Source organism: Cebus imitator, unplaced genomic scaffold, assembly GCF_001604975.1.
Source record: "Cebus imitator isolate Cc_AM_T3 unplaced genomic scaffold, Cebus_imitator-1.0 Scaffold607, whole genome shotgun sequence".
Classification (NCBI taxonomy): Eukaryota; Metazoa; Chordata; class Mammalia; order Primates; family Cebidae; genus Cebus; species Cebus imitator.
This window is the reverse complement of record NW_016107922.1, coordinates 815,542-829,152: the sequence shown is the minus strand read 5'-3', so window position 1 is coordinate 829,152 and position 13,611 is coordinate 815,542. Positions and strand designations below refer to the sequence as shown.

The window sequence follows — 13,611 nt, the reverse complement described above, 5'->3', positions numbered from 1 at the left end:
TTATATTGTAGGGGACGGGGGGCGGCCGCCGCCTCAGCCGCGGGATGGGGCGAGCGCGCGGACCCCGCGGGCAGCCGCAGCCGCAGCCGCCTCAGTAGCTCGGGCCCCCGCGCCGCCGCCCCCCGCCCGGCGCCCGCCCTCGGCTCCAGCACTCGCCGAGCGGCGGCAGCAGCGGGAGGAGCGCCCCGCCGCCCCCGCCGAGGACCGCGCGGAGGCTGCGGCGCTGCCGCGGCGGGAGTCCCAGGCCGGCGGGCCGAGCGCGGGCAGCGAGGGGCCGCTGCCAGCGCCGCGGCGGGGAGATGTGCCCGGAGGAGGGCGGCGCGGCCGGGCTGGGCGAGCTCCGCTCCTGGTGGGAGGTCCCGGCCATCGCGCACTTCTGCTCGCTCTTTCGCACCGCGTTCCGCCTGCCCGACTTCGAGATCGAGGTGAGTGGCTGCGCGGGCGGGAGGCGGCGCGCTGCGCCCCCTGCTCCCCCTGCTCCGCCTGCCCCGCGCGGGGCGTCCCGGGCCCGAGGGACTTCGGCCGGGAGCCCGGGGCCGGGCGGAGAGCGCGGAAGGGCAGGAGGGCGGGCGGGGGCCGCCGGGCTCTGCCCGGGGTGCCGAGTGCGGGCGTCGGGCTGGGGACGCCGGCTTCTGGAGCGGCGGAGCGGGCGGCACGAGGGCGGGGCGGGCCCGTGCTTTTGTGGGAGCGGGAGCGGGACCCCGCGGCCCTCCCGGGACTTCTCCGGCGGGGCTGAGTGTGGGCGCGAGAGCTGCGCGCGCTCGCCGCCCGGTGCCATTGAGGCGCGAGCCAGCTGCTCCGGCGGGGCCGGGCACGGGGGGGCGCCGCGCGGGATTAACTTGGACCCGGCCGGCGGGGAGGGCTCGCCCCGCTCGGGCGGGCGCGTGGCGGGGGCTCCCGGAGGCCCTAAACTCTCGGGAGGCGCTCCGGCCAACTTCGGGCCGTCCGGGACCGGGCCTGGGCGCGGGGCTCCGAGGCTGCGGAGGGAAAGTTTGGGACTCCGTTATTCTTCCACAGCGCCCTTCTTCTCGGAATATTCAGCCTCTTTATCTCGGGGCTCGGGAGCCCTTGGAGTCGCGCTCGCCACCATTATGCCCCGGGGCGAGCGCAGAGGCGGGCTGGCCTTTCTGGCCAGGCCGGAGGTGCTTTCCAGCCCGGGGCTTTGTGATAAACTGGGCCGAAACCCGAGCGTCCTGGACGAGCGCGACGGGTGGCGGGAGCGTGCGGAGCGCAGCGCACTCCCCGGCCTGGCTGCGGCCAGCCCCGCGGCAGCCCCTTTCTCCTAATTTTGTGTTTGGAAGGAGCTGAGAAATTGTCGATTGGTTGGCAGGTTGAATTGCCTTCTCTTCTGTGGCAATACGTGTCGTGACTTTTCACCTTTTGCCTTTGGACAAAGGTGAACGGCAACTGCGTTGGTCAATTTTTGTTTTCCGTTCTGCGGATGGGTTCGCCGACGCAGTAATCAAAATTAGAGCCACTCTTTTGGAAGAGCAGATCGTTGTTGCCTCCCCAGCCCCACGGCTCTTACTTTGTGCCATTTTCGGGTTGATTTCAACTCGTTTATTCCTGAGCTCTTTGCCTCACCTTTATTTTTAGATTCAGTCGTGTTTGCTGAAATATCAGTTGCTTCTCCTGTGAATGAAGTGCCGCAGCTTGCTCTCGTCGCAGTTAATGAAATCGGGAAAATAAAAAGATCAAAAGGGTTTGGGATGGGAGAAAGAAGAGGAATGTGGACAGATAATCTAGGGCCAGTCACTGGCTTTTGGCGATTCTGAGTTCCTTAAGCTGATTGAAACAATGTGAGCAAATCGTGCGCTTCTCCACTTTTTAGGAAGAGGTAATAACTTGGACATTTTACGCAGCGCCACAGCGTTTTCAAAGTTTGAACGTGAATGTAGTAAGCATAATTTTGTTAATGAAAATGTTCTTGAGACAACTGTTCATATTGACTAAAGAACAGAAACAGAGCCACGAAAGCCAAATAAGAGTTGGGAATCTTAAAGGTCAAGGGATGTTTCTCAGTTACTCTGATGTCCTGCGTTTTCTTTCAGTTGGTACAAAATCGTAATTATATCCTGCAGTCAAAATGGTGGCTGTGGTGGGAGGTGCCGCCTGTGACAGGGCCATCTTGGGTACGGGGAGACTTGCACCTAGCCCGTTTTCTTCCTTGCAAGGTCGTAAAGTTGAGGTGATGCTGGGATTATGAGTTCAGAGTTTAAAAACCCATGCTAAAAATATTGTTGGTAAAACTTCACGTCTCAGAATCCATATATTCCCATTTTGTTGATGGAAAAATAGAGGTAATTCATTTTGCTTTAAGTACTCGCAGCACATTTAGAGTAACCTGTAAATAGCTTGTCCTCTGTTATAAGAAATAAACTTGTGGTTTCTGAGAATTAGCTGCCTTAATTCCTAAAGGAAACGTAAACTGATTAAAGAGGCGAATTTATATGTATAACAAATGAAAAATCACTGTAGTTTACATGGTGAACAATCGAGGCTCTTTGATATGACTGTCTTCTCTTTCGACTTTAGTGTTTCTTGGAAATGACAGTTTTTTGGGGCTAAAATAACATGGTCTTTGAAATGCATGCAACAGAAATGAATATTTGGTTTCCAACGTGCAGATTTTAACAACTATCCACACTTGTTTTCGTTAGATGTTAAGTCAGTGGATAACAATGAAAGTGACTTTTCTTTCCTGTAGTTCTTGTCTAATCCATCTCATGTTAGGTATGTTTTGATACGGCAAATGGAAATTATAACTTAAGGGTTTTAGTAGTTATCAAAAATTCGAATTTTGGTGGAATAGATTATTATGTCGGATGAAAAATTAAGATTTAAAAATGTATTTTCTTGGCTGGGCGCAGTAGCTAACGCCTGTAATCCCAGCACTTTGGGAGGCTGAGGCAGGCCGAATCACCTGAGGTCAGACGGAGTTCGAGACCAGCCTAACCAATATGGTAAAATCCGGTTTCTACTAAAAATACAAAATTAGCTCGGTGCGGTGGCCGGTATCCCAGCTACTTGGGAGGCTGAGGCAGGAGACTCGCTCGAACCCAGGAGGCAGAGGTTGCAGTGACCTGAGATCACGCCATAGCACTCCAGCCTTGGCAACAAAAGTGAAAGTCTGTTTCAGAAACAAAAAGTGTTTTTCAGACTTCTAACACATTTAACCTGTTGACAGTACAGAACTCAACGAAAACACTATCAATTCTGATTCTCTAAGTGTACATAAGTTATTTTTATCTTTCTAAGGTGATTTTATTTTAATGTAATAGTTTATGGTCCTGACAGTTTGAGAAACAATCCCTTGTTTAGATTTTATGATGCAGTGGAAGACCCTTATAAAAATAAAAAATGGCTGGGCACAGTGGCTCCTGCCTGTAATCCCAACTCTTTGGGAGGCTGAGGCGGGTGGATCACCTGAGATCCAGAGTTGGAGACCAGCCTGGCTAATGCGGTGAAACCCCGTTTCTACTAAAAATACAAAAAATTAGCCGGGATAATTTTTTATAGACAATTTCGGCTACTTGGGAGGCTGAGGCAGGAGAATCGCTTGAACCCAGGAGTTTGCAAAGGCTACAGTGAGCCAAGATCACGCCATTGTACTCCAGCTTGGGCAGCAAGAGTGAAACTCAGTTTCGGAATAATAATAACAATAATAACAATAATAGTAAATAGAATAAAAATAAAAATAAATTCAAATGCTGAGCCGTACCTGTTAGGCCATGTGGAAAGGCCCTACGGTCTTAATTTACTGCAACTTTAAAAGATAAAAATGATGAATCATAGCAAGTGGTAAAAGGTGGAGATCATTTATTTCAGGAAACCAGTTTTCAGCTGTGGGAAAGATCTCATTTTTACCCTTGACCACCAGGCTGAATCCATGGATTTATAGAAAATTTGAGAAGGAGAATCCTCAAGGACTTGGTTCCATTTATCTAAAGTGAAGCTCTCTCTAAGATATGTGAAAGGCAGCAGGATTCGTGCTGCAGTTCTCCAAGACATTAAGACCTTCCACTTAGATAACTGTCACCAAAACATATTTTAATTTTTGTATGTATTAAATAAAAACGCTTTTTACTCTATTAATCCATCTGGAATATACAGGATTGCTTTAGAAGAGTCAATACTTGATTCTTAATTATAGACGAGAAATCTGTTTATATGATAGTAATGCCTTATCTCAGTTCAAAATTCCTAGTTGTAAAAAGACTACAAAAATTATATAAAAGTGAAAATTATCATAAAATACTGGTAAAAATTAAAACCACCCATAGTTACCCATCAGGGATGAAAGTTGTTAACTGTTAACATTGTATCTTTTCACTCAGGGATAAGAGTATTAACTATTAACATATCTAGTGATTCCTAAATGTGCTCACGATGTAATTGTGCTGTAGATGAGATGTTTTTGCTTTTCATATGAGATTGAGGTATAGGTGGGAGATAGTAGCTGAGTGACACTGAATTCAGTAGTGTCATTAAGCCCCTGCTTTGTGCTTAACGAGGAACTGGGAGGTTTACCAAAGAGGCTCTTACCCAGCCTTCTCTGCCTCAGCAGATAATCTGTTCGTATTTCAGAACCAGCACATTTTACACCACTTGCGTTAAATCAAGTATTTTATAATTGTTTAACGTTCTAGTGGGTTTGGTTGGCTAGGATTTGCCCTGATTCAAGAAAAGAAGAAAGGCTAATTGACCCCTCCAAGATTTACTCCTGTGTTTTTCCCCTAGCTAAGTGCCCTGTGCAGTAAATACCCTGTCTCACTTGACTAAGGTAAGGAAGGGCATCATGACGGATGTGAGGCTGCATTTGTGCCCCGAAGGTGGCTGTTTGAAAATGGTCCTGGCCGGGCATGGTGGCTCACGCCTGTAATCCCAGCACTTTGGGAGGCCGAGGCGGGTGGATCATGAAGTCAAGAGATTGAGACCATCCTGGTCAACATGGTGAAACCCCGTCTCTACTAAAAGAAAAATACAAAAAAATTAGCTGGGCATGGTAGCACGTGCCTGTAATCCCAGCTACTCAGGAGGCTGAGGCAGGAGAATTGCCTGAACCCAGGAGGCGGAGGCTGCGGTGAGCCGAGATGGCGCCATTGCACTCCAGCCTGGGCAACAAGAGCGAAACTCCGTCTCAAAAAAAAAAAAAGAAAATGGTCCTGTTAAGTTACTTTTATTTTATGAGATAAAGTCTTGCTCTTATCCCCCAGGTGGGAGTACAAAGGCTCGATCTCGACTCACTGCAGCCTCTCCCTCCCAGGTTCAAGCGATTCTCCTGCCTCGGCCTCCTCAGTAGCTGGGATTACAGGCACCTGCCACCACACCCCGCTAACCTTTGTATTCTCTCCTCCCCCTAACCCCCCCCCCCCCCCCCGCCCAACTTTTTGTATTTTTAGTGGAAAACAGGGTTTCATCATGTTGGCCAGGCTGGTCTTGAGCTCCTGACCTCAGGTGATCCACTTGCTTCAGCGTCCCAGAGTGCTGGGATTACGAGCGTGAGCCACCGTTCCTGGCCAGAATTACCTGAATGGTTTGCAGCAGCGTGATCAAAATAATCTGATTGCCCTGTCTGTCTTTTTTCCTGCGTCCTATGTTTGAATTCTCAATCCTTTGCCTTCCTGTGGCTTGCCTGGTTTTGATGTGCGTGGGTAAGATCCCTTACCTAATCAGCATGAGCTCTGGGGCAATACTCAGATTCTTGAATTCTACCCTTGGTGTTTCCTTGAAGAATCCAGCCTCTTAATTAAGTGCTGAATGCATGGATTGTTAAACATTAAGTAATAGAAATAGCCAGGAGAAACTTGCAAGTACATCTATCGTATCAGTGTTTCCTAAACCTGGCACCAGGGTAGGAGACTTTGTGTGGGTGTACATGTGTGCACTCTGGTGAAGGAGGGGGCCTACTGCTCTCTTCAGATTCTGGAAGCGGCCCCCAACCCATTCAAAGGTTAAGAGACCCTGAAACAGATGAAAAGAGTAAGTTGGCCCCAGTTGGGTGTTCAGAAGCCCACTTTCATGACACAAGATGTGCTGCGCTAGGAATCAGGCAACTTGTATTCCAATTGTGCCACTGGAGTTGTGAGCCACTGCACCCGGCCTATCCCGTTCTATTCTTAGCTGACCTTAACCATCACCATGAGGGAGGGATATCCTCATTATACAGAGGTGGAAATGGAAAGTTTAGAGGCTAATGCTTGCACAAGGACTCTCGTCTGGATCTAGGCTCTTTGAGGCCAAATTCAGTCTGTTTCTACCACATCACACTGCTGCTTTTTCAGTTTTCATTACCTATAAAATGAGGGTCTAGACCCATATGGAACGGCCAGATTCCACAGTGCAAGTCTGGAGTTCTTTGATTGTTGCTAACGTGGGGTACAGAAGATATTCTTTTTTTTTTTTTTTTTTTTTAGATGGAGTTTCACTCTTGTTACCCAGCCCGGAGTGCAATGGCGCGATCTCGGCTCACCGCAGCTTCTGCCTCCTGGGTCAAGCAATTCTCCTGCCTCAGCCTCCTGAGTAGCTGGGACTACAGGCGCGCGCCACCATGCCTGGCTAATTTTTTTGTTTTTAGTAGAGATGGGGTTTCACCATGTTGACCAGGATGGTCTCAATCTCTTGACCTTGTGATCCACCCACCTCGGCCCTCCAAAGTGCTGGGATTACAGGCATGAGCCACTGTGCCTGCTGAAGATATTCTTTTAAAACTTCTGAACTAAGTGCAAAGGGACAAATTCATGTATTAATTTATTTCAGCAAATGTGTGTGTGTGTGTGTGTGTATTTTTTTTTTTTTGAGACAGTGTCACTCTGTCACCCAGGCTAGAGTTTTTTTGTATGATTTTGTGTCATTGTCCCCTCCACCTCCCAGGTTCAAGGATTCTCCTGCCTCAGCCTCCCAAATAGCTGGGATTACAGGCGTGTGCCACCACGCCCAACTCATTTTTGTATTTTTTTTTTTTTTTTTTTTTTTTTTTGAGGCAGTCTCTCTCTGTCACCAAGCTGGAGTGTATTTTTTTTTTTTTGAGACAGAGTTTCGCTTTTGTTCCCCGGCCGGAGTGCAATGGCGCGATCTCGGCTCACCGCAGCTTCTGCCTCCTGGGTCAAGCAATTCTCCTGCCTCAGCCTCCTGAGCAGCTGGGACTACAGGCACGCGCCACCATGCCCAGCTAATTTTTTTTTGTATTTTTAGTAGAGACGGGGTTTCACCATGTTGACCAGGATGGTCTTGATCTCTTGACCTCGTGATCCACCCGCCTCGGCCTCCCAAAGTGCTGGGATTACAGGCTTGAGCCACCGCGCCCGGCCTCATTTTTGTATTTTCAATAGAGATGAGGTTTCGCCATGTTGGCCAGGCGGGTCTCCAACTCCTGACATCAGGTGATCCACCCCCTTCGGCCTCCCAAACTGCTGGGATTACAGGCATTAGCCACCGCACCAGCCTTCAGCAAGTATTTATTAAGCACCTACTATGTGTTAGGCAATGTACTAGGTGCTGATATAGTTGTGAACATAGTGGAAAAATACCTGTTTCCTTTTTAGTGCCATGAGACAGACATTAATGTATGTAATGTCAGAAGGCCCCAAGTAGTGTGGAATGGAGGCTTGCACAGGGCCACACTGAGGCGTAGGCTGTTGCCGTTTAAAGTAAGGTGATTAGTAGGGCTCCCTGAGGAGATAGGTGATGTAAAGAGGTGTTTTGTTTTGTTTTGTTTTGAGGCAGTCTCGCTCGTCGCCAGGCTTGAGTGCAGCAGCATGATCTCCGCTCACTGTAACCCCCGCCTCCCTGGTTCAAGCACTTTTCCTGCCTCAGTCTCAGCCTGTAGCTGGGACTACAGGCGTGTGCCACGACATCCAGCTAATTTTTGTATTTTTTGTAGAGACGAAGTCTCACCATGTTGGCCAGGATGGTCTTGATCTCCTGACTTGTGATCCCCCGGCCTCGTGAGCCACCATGCCCCACCTAAAGTGATTTTTAAAAATAGTGCTTTGTAACACTAATCTATTTAATGAAAGGTACTAGAGAATAAAATGCCTGATAAAGATTCAGAATCTGCACCTTCTCCAAGGAAGAAAGGCCAAGAACAGGATGTGAATTATGAAAGGGCAGATAGGTATATGAAGGCTGAGATCCTGAAAGGGGAGAATGTGCTATCATAATGTAACTCTAAAAGTGAATGCCAGGTCCCCTTTCTATTTATACCCACGATTTGAAAGGGAATGCTTGCTGCCCTTTGTGTGTGTGTGTGTGTGTGTGTGTGTGTGTGTGTGTCTCTACCATGTGGAGCTTCAAAGGCAGTTGGGATCTTGTGCAGTTTGGAAGGGGCAGCCCCCTCTCATCTCTGATGGGTGGCCTGCGTTAGCACATGGCAGGCTTTGCGCCGGAAGTTAAGTTGCTTAATTTTCTGGAACACAGCTAGGAAAGCCTAAAATACACCTTTGCTGCATTCGGTGCTAGTGATCATCTGCCCCTTTGATAAGGGGAGCTTCCATGGTGTGCTGGGGCTCAGAACGCGGTGCACTTGGCACAGTATGGAGAACTCCAGTGCATAGGTGCTTTCGGTAAAAATGCGGTGTTGCGCAGAGCCACGGGGGCACTTCCGAGTACAGGGTCTTAAATCTAGTTGATGTGACTAAACAGATTTTCAGAGGGCAACAATCAGAAGCCTGGATTGTGGGTTCACCTCTCATTAAGTTGTGTTCTTAGGCAGATGTCTTTGGGTTTCCGGCGCCATGTAAGTGATGGTTTTAGACTCAGTGATTCCTAGGTGTTCCTTTCTAAAGTTCTATGGTTCTAGAAATGTTTCTCAGCATGCATAACAGTCTTAACTCGTTCAGAAAATGGCTGACTTACCAGTTAGGGGCAAGGTTAGGATCCATGTCTTACAAATAAATTCTGTACCGAGTGAAAACTACGAATCCATATTTGGTGTGTTTACAAATTATAGGATTTTTTTCTTTCTCTTTCTCTGGCATTTTCTCTAAAAATAAGCTACTTTGAAAGTAGCTTTTGAGACTTGAAGATTGATATTTTCAGTATCTAAGGGCACTCCCTTAAATAGATCTAAGATTTTGTGCTTTGAGATTTTGAGGAATTCTGGAGGCCGAAGGCCTTGAATTATGATTCTTTTTTCATTTTTTTTTCTTTTTAAAAGATAGTGTCTCGCTATATCACCCAGGCTGGATTTGAACTCCTGAGTTCGAAAGATCCTCCTATCTCGGCCTCTCTGGTAGCTGGGACTCCAGGCCCATGTGTGTTTCTTACAGTTTATGGCATCAGTACCTGGAACTCTTGACTAAGACTTGCGGCTTCTGGCTGGGGGTTTGCCTTTTATTTGCTATTATAACTATTTCAGATGGCTGCTGCCCTTCCTCTGTCTTTGCGTGTTTCCTGGGATGTTATCCCTATGCTGCTTTTACCATGTTTTCTTTTTATTAGTCTCTAACAATATCAGTCAATTTATATTGGAAAACTTGGGGCAGTCATTTTTTCAGCGGCTCTTAGGATTGAGAAAAGGGATGGTTGAATAGTAAGAGTGAGCTCAAGATTCTGTGCGGGGTTTTTTTTTTTTTTTTTTTTTGGAATTTTTTTGGAATTTTGTCCTTGTCACCCAGGCTAGAGTGGAATGGCACGATCTCTGATCACTGCAACCTCTACCTCCTGGGTTCAAGCAGTTCTCCAGCCTCAGCCTCCCACGTAGCTGGGATTACAGGTGCCTGCCACCACGCGCAGCTAATTTTTGTATTTTTAGTAGAGATAGGGTTTCACCATGTTGACCAGGCTGGTCTTAAACTCCTAACCTCAGGTCATCCACCCGCCCTCGGCCTCACAAAGTGCTGAGATTACAGGCATGAACCACTGTGCCTGGCCCTGTGCACTGTTGGTAGTTTGGGCTGAAAATCTGTTGCGGGAAACTGTTACGTGCAGAATGCTATGTGCGTTTTAAGATGTTTGCCAGTATTGCTGGCCCCCACGCTCTAGGTACCAAAAGCACCCCAGTCATGACAAATAAAAATGTCGCCAGGCATTGCCAAATATCTCCTGGGGGGTGAAATTGCCCCGCTTGAGGAGCACTACTTAGGGTAAGTGTTGGTCTTTGTATAGAAGTTACACTGTATGTGAGGTAGATGAGTTTTTCTTTTTGATGGAGATTTTTTTCCCCCTAAATGCAAACCTTTAGTATTTTTGTTTATGGAAATGTAAGGAAGTGAAAGTTACTCTCAGAGGTGAATGTCGTCAGCAGTTGTACATGTCAGAAACCTGGGAAACAGATGTTTTGTTAATATTTTTCTTTCCTAGAGCATCATTTAAGGAAAGAAGCGAGTTTGGGGCTAATGGGGAGGGAACTGTGAAGCTGACTAAGTGATAAAGAAAGGCCTTCCCCTACAAAAGGCCTCCCTGAAGCAGGGCCTGGCTGCCTGGTGCTGCGGGGAGGAGGGGTGAGGGGTGTTGTACTTAAGCCTGGGGCTGGAGCGGCTGCCATTGCGTGTCAGGGCACAGGGCTCTTGACAGATCTCTTGAGCATTGCACTGTGGTGTACTGCGGAGGGGGTTATCCATGACCAGGTCAAAAGTTCAGTGGGACCTAAGTTGAAGGCTGGCGCACGTGTGTGCACGCGTGCGTGGGTGCACGCGTGTGTTTGGGATACGTGTATATGTAAAGTTCATTATTCCATCAGAATTTTTAATGTAGAACACAGCGACCACATAAACTTGAAGCTGCTGCTCTGCATATTTTTTAATGTTTTTTTTCACATTTAAATTTGCTCTCAGCAAGCATGGTGAAATATTTGTTGGATTCAAGTAGATTTTTATTTTGGTTTGGGGAGAAAATGGTATTGTGATTGTGACTGAGGCAGTCTACTGCAGCGTGAAGGGCTTTGAGCTCCTTGAAGAAAGATGTCACTTACCTTTGGCATTTGAAGATGTTTTCTTGGAGTGTCCGTCTCCAAGTTCTTCTTTTCCTTCTTGGGGTGTTCGATCCCCACAGCGACCCTGTGCCTTCTTTTTTATTCTTGATCTCTCTGGCTGGGAACTAAGGTTCTGACCATTGTTTTTTTTTGTTTGTTTTCTACTCCATTGTGCTCTACTTACGCCCTAGGGGTTGTTCTGGGCCTCAGTGGAGGAGGGGTAGAATTTCTGGCCTGCGTCAAGGTGTTAAATCCCAGAATTTGTGTAAATAAGTTGGTGTGAAGACAGTCACTTCTACAGCCAAGAGCAGTTTTCCCCTCTTTAGAGTACAGATGCCCCTCAGAATAATTCTCTCCAGTGTTCTGTTTCGTGTCTCGTTAGCCATACACCCATTTAAAATGTAATGTGGTTTATGGAAATATACATGGAACATAGTACTTCATGCTCCTGTGTAAAGTCTCTGACCTGATGTGGCCTTTACGAAAGACATTGGCTGGTTTAAATGATGTCATGTGCCTGTAAGTTTCACACTGGAATGGTCAGCTTCTAGCTTTGCTCCTACAGCCCAGACTCTTAGGAGCTGAATCAGGTTGACTTTTCCCTAGGGTGGGCTTGCTGCAGTGGCTGTGTGACTTGGCAGTGTGTCACTGAGGCGTGTGGCCACCTGAATGGATGTGTGAGTGGCTGTCAGAACAGACTGTGTGCACCCTCCCATGCTCCTCCCCACCCATCACCTCTAAAGGTAAGTGAAAGTAGAGGAAGCCATGGGGCCACAATTAAACTTATCGCCTCACTTTTAAATCACACCCAATTAATAATTCCTGAGAATGGATGTGTTCTTAGAATTGCGAATGCTGTTCAGTGGCCTTGTTGACTGCAAGAGTGTGTTTTTCTCCTGGCCAGTTCCTTTTAATGAACACCCCTACCCTGCCTGTTCATTGTCTCAGCAACAATGGCACTAAGGACAGTTGATTTGCTTGACAGAAAATGTGTTAAATTAACAGATCTCCTTCTTTAGCAAATCCTTTCTCTTCTCCATTCCCATTATGTCTCTCTGTCTTCCTGAAAGGTTGTTTGTGAATTCTTTTAGGTGTGGGGACAATTTTTATAGCAGAGGCCTGGAGTTCTTTGTTCAGGGAACATTGTTGTACAGGGGTAAAGGTACTTTAAAGAAAAAATTTCACCTGTTGTCATAATAAAGGGATTTAAATTTGGATTATAATGGCATTGATGTGGGCTAGTGTCTACACCAATGTACTAATTCTTTTCACATTGATTCTGAAAGACTTTCCCCCCATTTTCCTGTGTGCTGTTAAAGCAGCCCCCCAGCCCTCCTTTCAGGAATGTTGAAGATTGGGAGGGGGAATCGGTTGAGGATGCTTGTGTGTCCTCATAACCCCAGACTTTTTGTTTGTTTAACATTGAACACTTTACAACGCGGCGTGTCGCCTTGCACAGGCCAGTTTTAGTACGAGTGCCGCTGGAGTGAACGCATGTCCCTAGACTTTTATCACCTTTAACAATGGAGCCCATCTTCCTTACCCATGATTGTGCTTGGATTTCTGTAACATGCCAATTTTTACGATTAAAGTGAAATTTTTTTAAAAAAGAGAAAATCGAAACCCCAGCCAGCCTTCCCTGTGTTACTGTCATCATTGTTAATATGAAGGTTGCAGAGGTATGTGGCAGAGTCCTTATTGTGCTGCTGCCCTAGGGAATTTGTCTGTTGGAAAGGGGCGGGGCAAAAGTGATATTGTGAAACTTAGGTGCTGTGCCGGATGAGCCATAGAGATTCTAATTGCCGTAAGAGTTCAGAGGAAGGGGGAGATGGTGAGCGAAAGGCTTCCTGGGGAAAGAATCACGCTTCTGGGCTCATGCCAGGTAAGTCGGTGGAGTTAGCTAGGTCAGAGAGCCCCTTTCTTATAGGAACTTATAGAAAAACAGGTTGAGAGAGAGATCATAGAGGCGACATTGCAGCAAGCCCTGAAGACTGGCCTCACTGGTGGTCATCGTTTTCCTTCAGGCAGCAGAGAAACAAAGTTTTATAGTAAGAATTCCTGTGTACTCAGTGTTTACGTTCAATCTGCTTTTCGTAGCTGTTATAGAAGAGACTGGGAGAAGAAAGACTAGTTTAACTGCAGGCATACCTCAGAGAGATATTCCAGACCGCTGCAATAATGTGAATATTGCAGTAAAGTAAGTCACATGAAGTGTTTGGTTTCCCAGTGCATATAAAAGTTATGTGGATACTATACTATAGTCTGTTAAGTGTGTAGTAGCGTTGTGTCTTAAATAATGTGTATACCTTAATTTAAAAATACTTCAGGCTGGGCAGAGCGGCTCACACCTGTAACCCCAGCACTTTGGAAGGCTGAGGCTGACAAATGGCTTGAGCCCAGTAGTTTGAGACCAGCCTGACCAACATGGTGAAATGCTGTCTCCACTAAAAATACAAAAATTAGCTGGGCGTGGTGGTGTGCGTCTGTGGTCCCAGCTACGTGGGAGACTGAGCTGGGGGGATTGCTTGAGTCCGGGAGGCTGAGGTTGCCGGTCAAGATTGCAACACTGCACTCCAGTCTGGGCAGTAGAGCCAGATCTTGGCTCAAAAAAACACAACCAAACTATTGCTTAAAAATCCTAGTGATTGCCAGGCGCGGTGGCTCATGGCTATAATCCCAGCACTTTGGGAGGCCGAGGC

At 47.3% G+C, this 13,611-nt stretch overlaps 1 protein-coding gene across 6 annotated transcripts in view; it reads left to right on the top strand.

Moving 5' to 3' along the window:
• Nucleotides 1–217: 217 nt before the first annotated feature.
• The window catches only part of LOC108294860 (cat eye syndrome critical region protein 2), a 198,298-nt gene continuing 184,904 nt past the window's right edge, over nt 218–13,611 (top strand). For 2 of the 6 annotated variants that reach the window (XM_017516861.2, XM_017516860.2), the window contains exon 1: nt 223–425. In XM_017516861.2, the coding sequence (XP_017372350.1) occupies nt 300–425 (126 nt within the window). In that variant the 5' untranslated portion in view covers nt 223–299. Of the gene's footprint in view, nt 426–13,611 lie in introns of all 6 variants that reach the window. The other 4 variants (XM_017516863.2, XM_037734360.1, XM_037734359.1 and 1 more) reach the window with 3 other exon arrangements.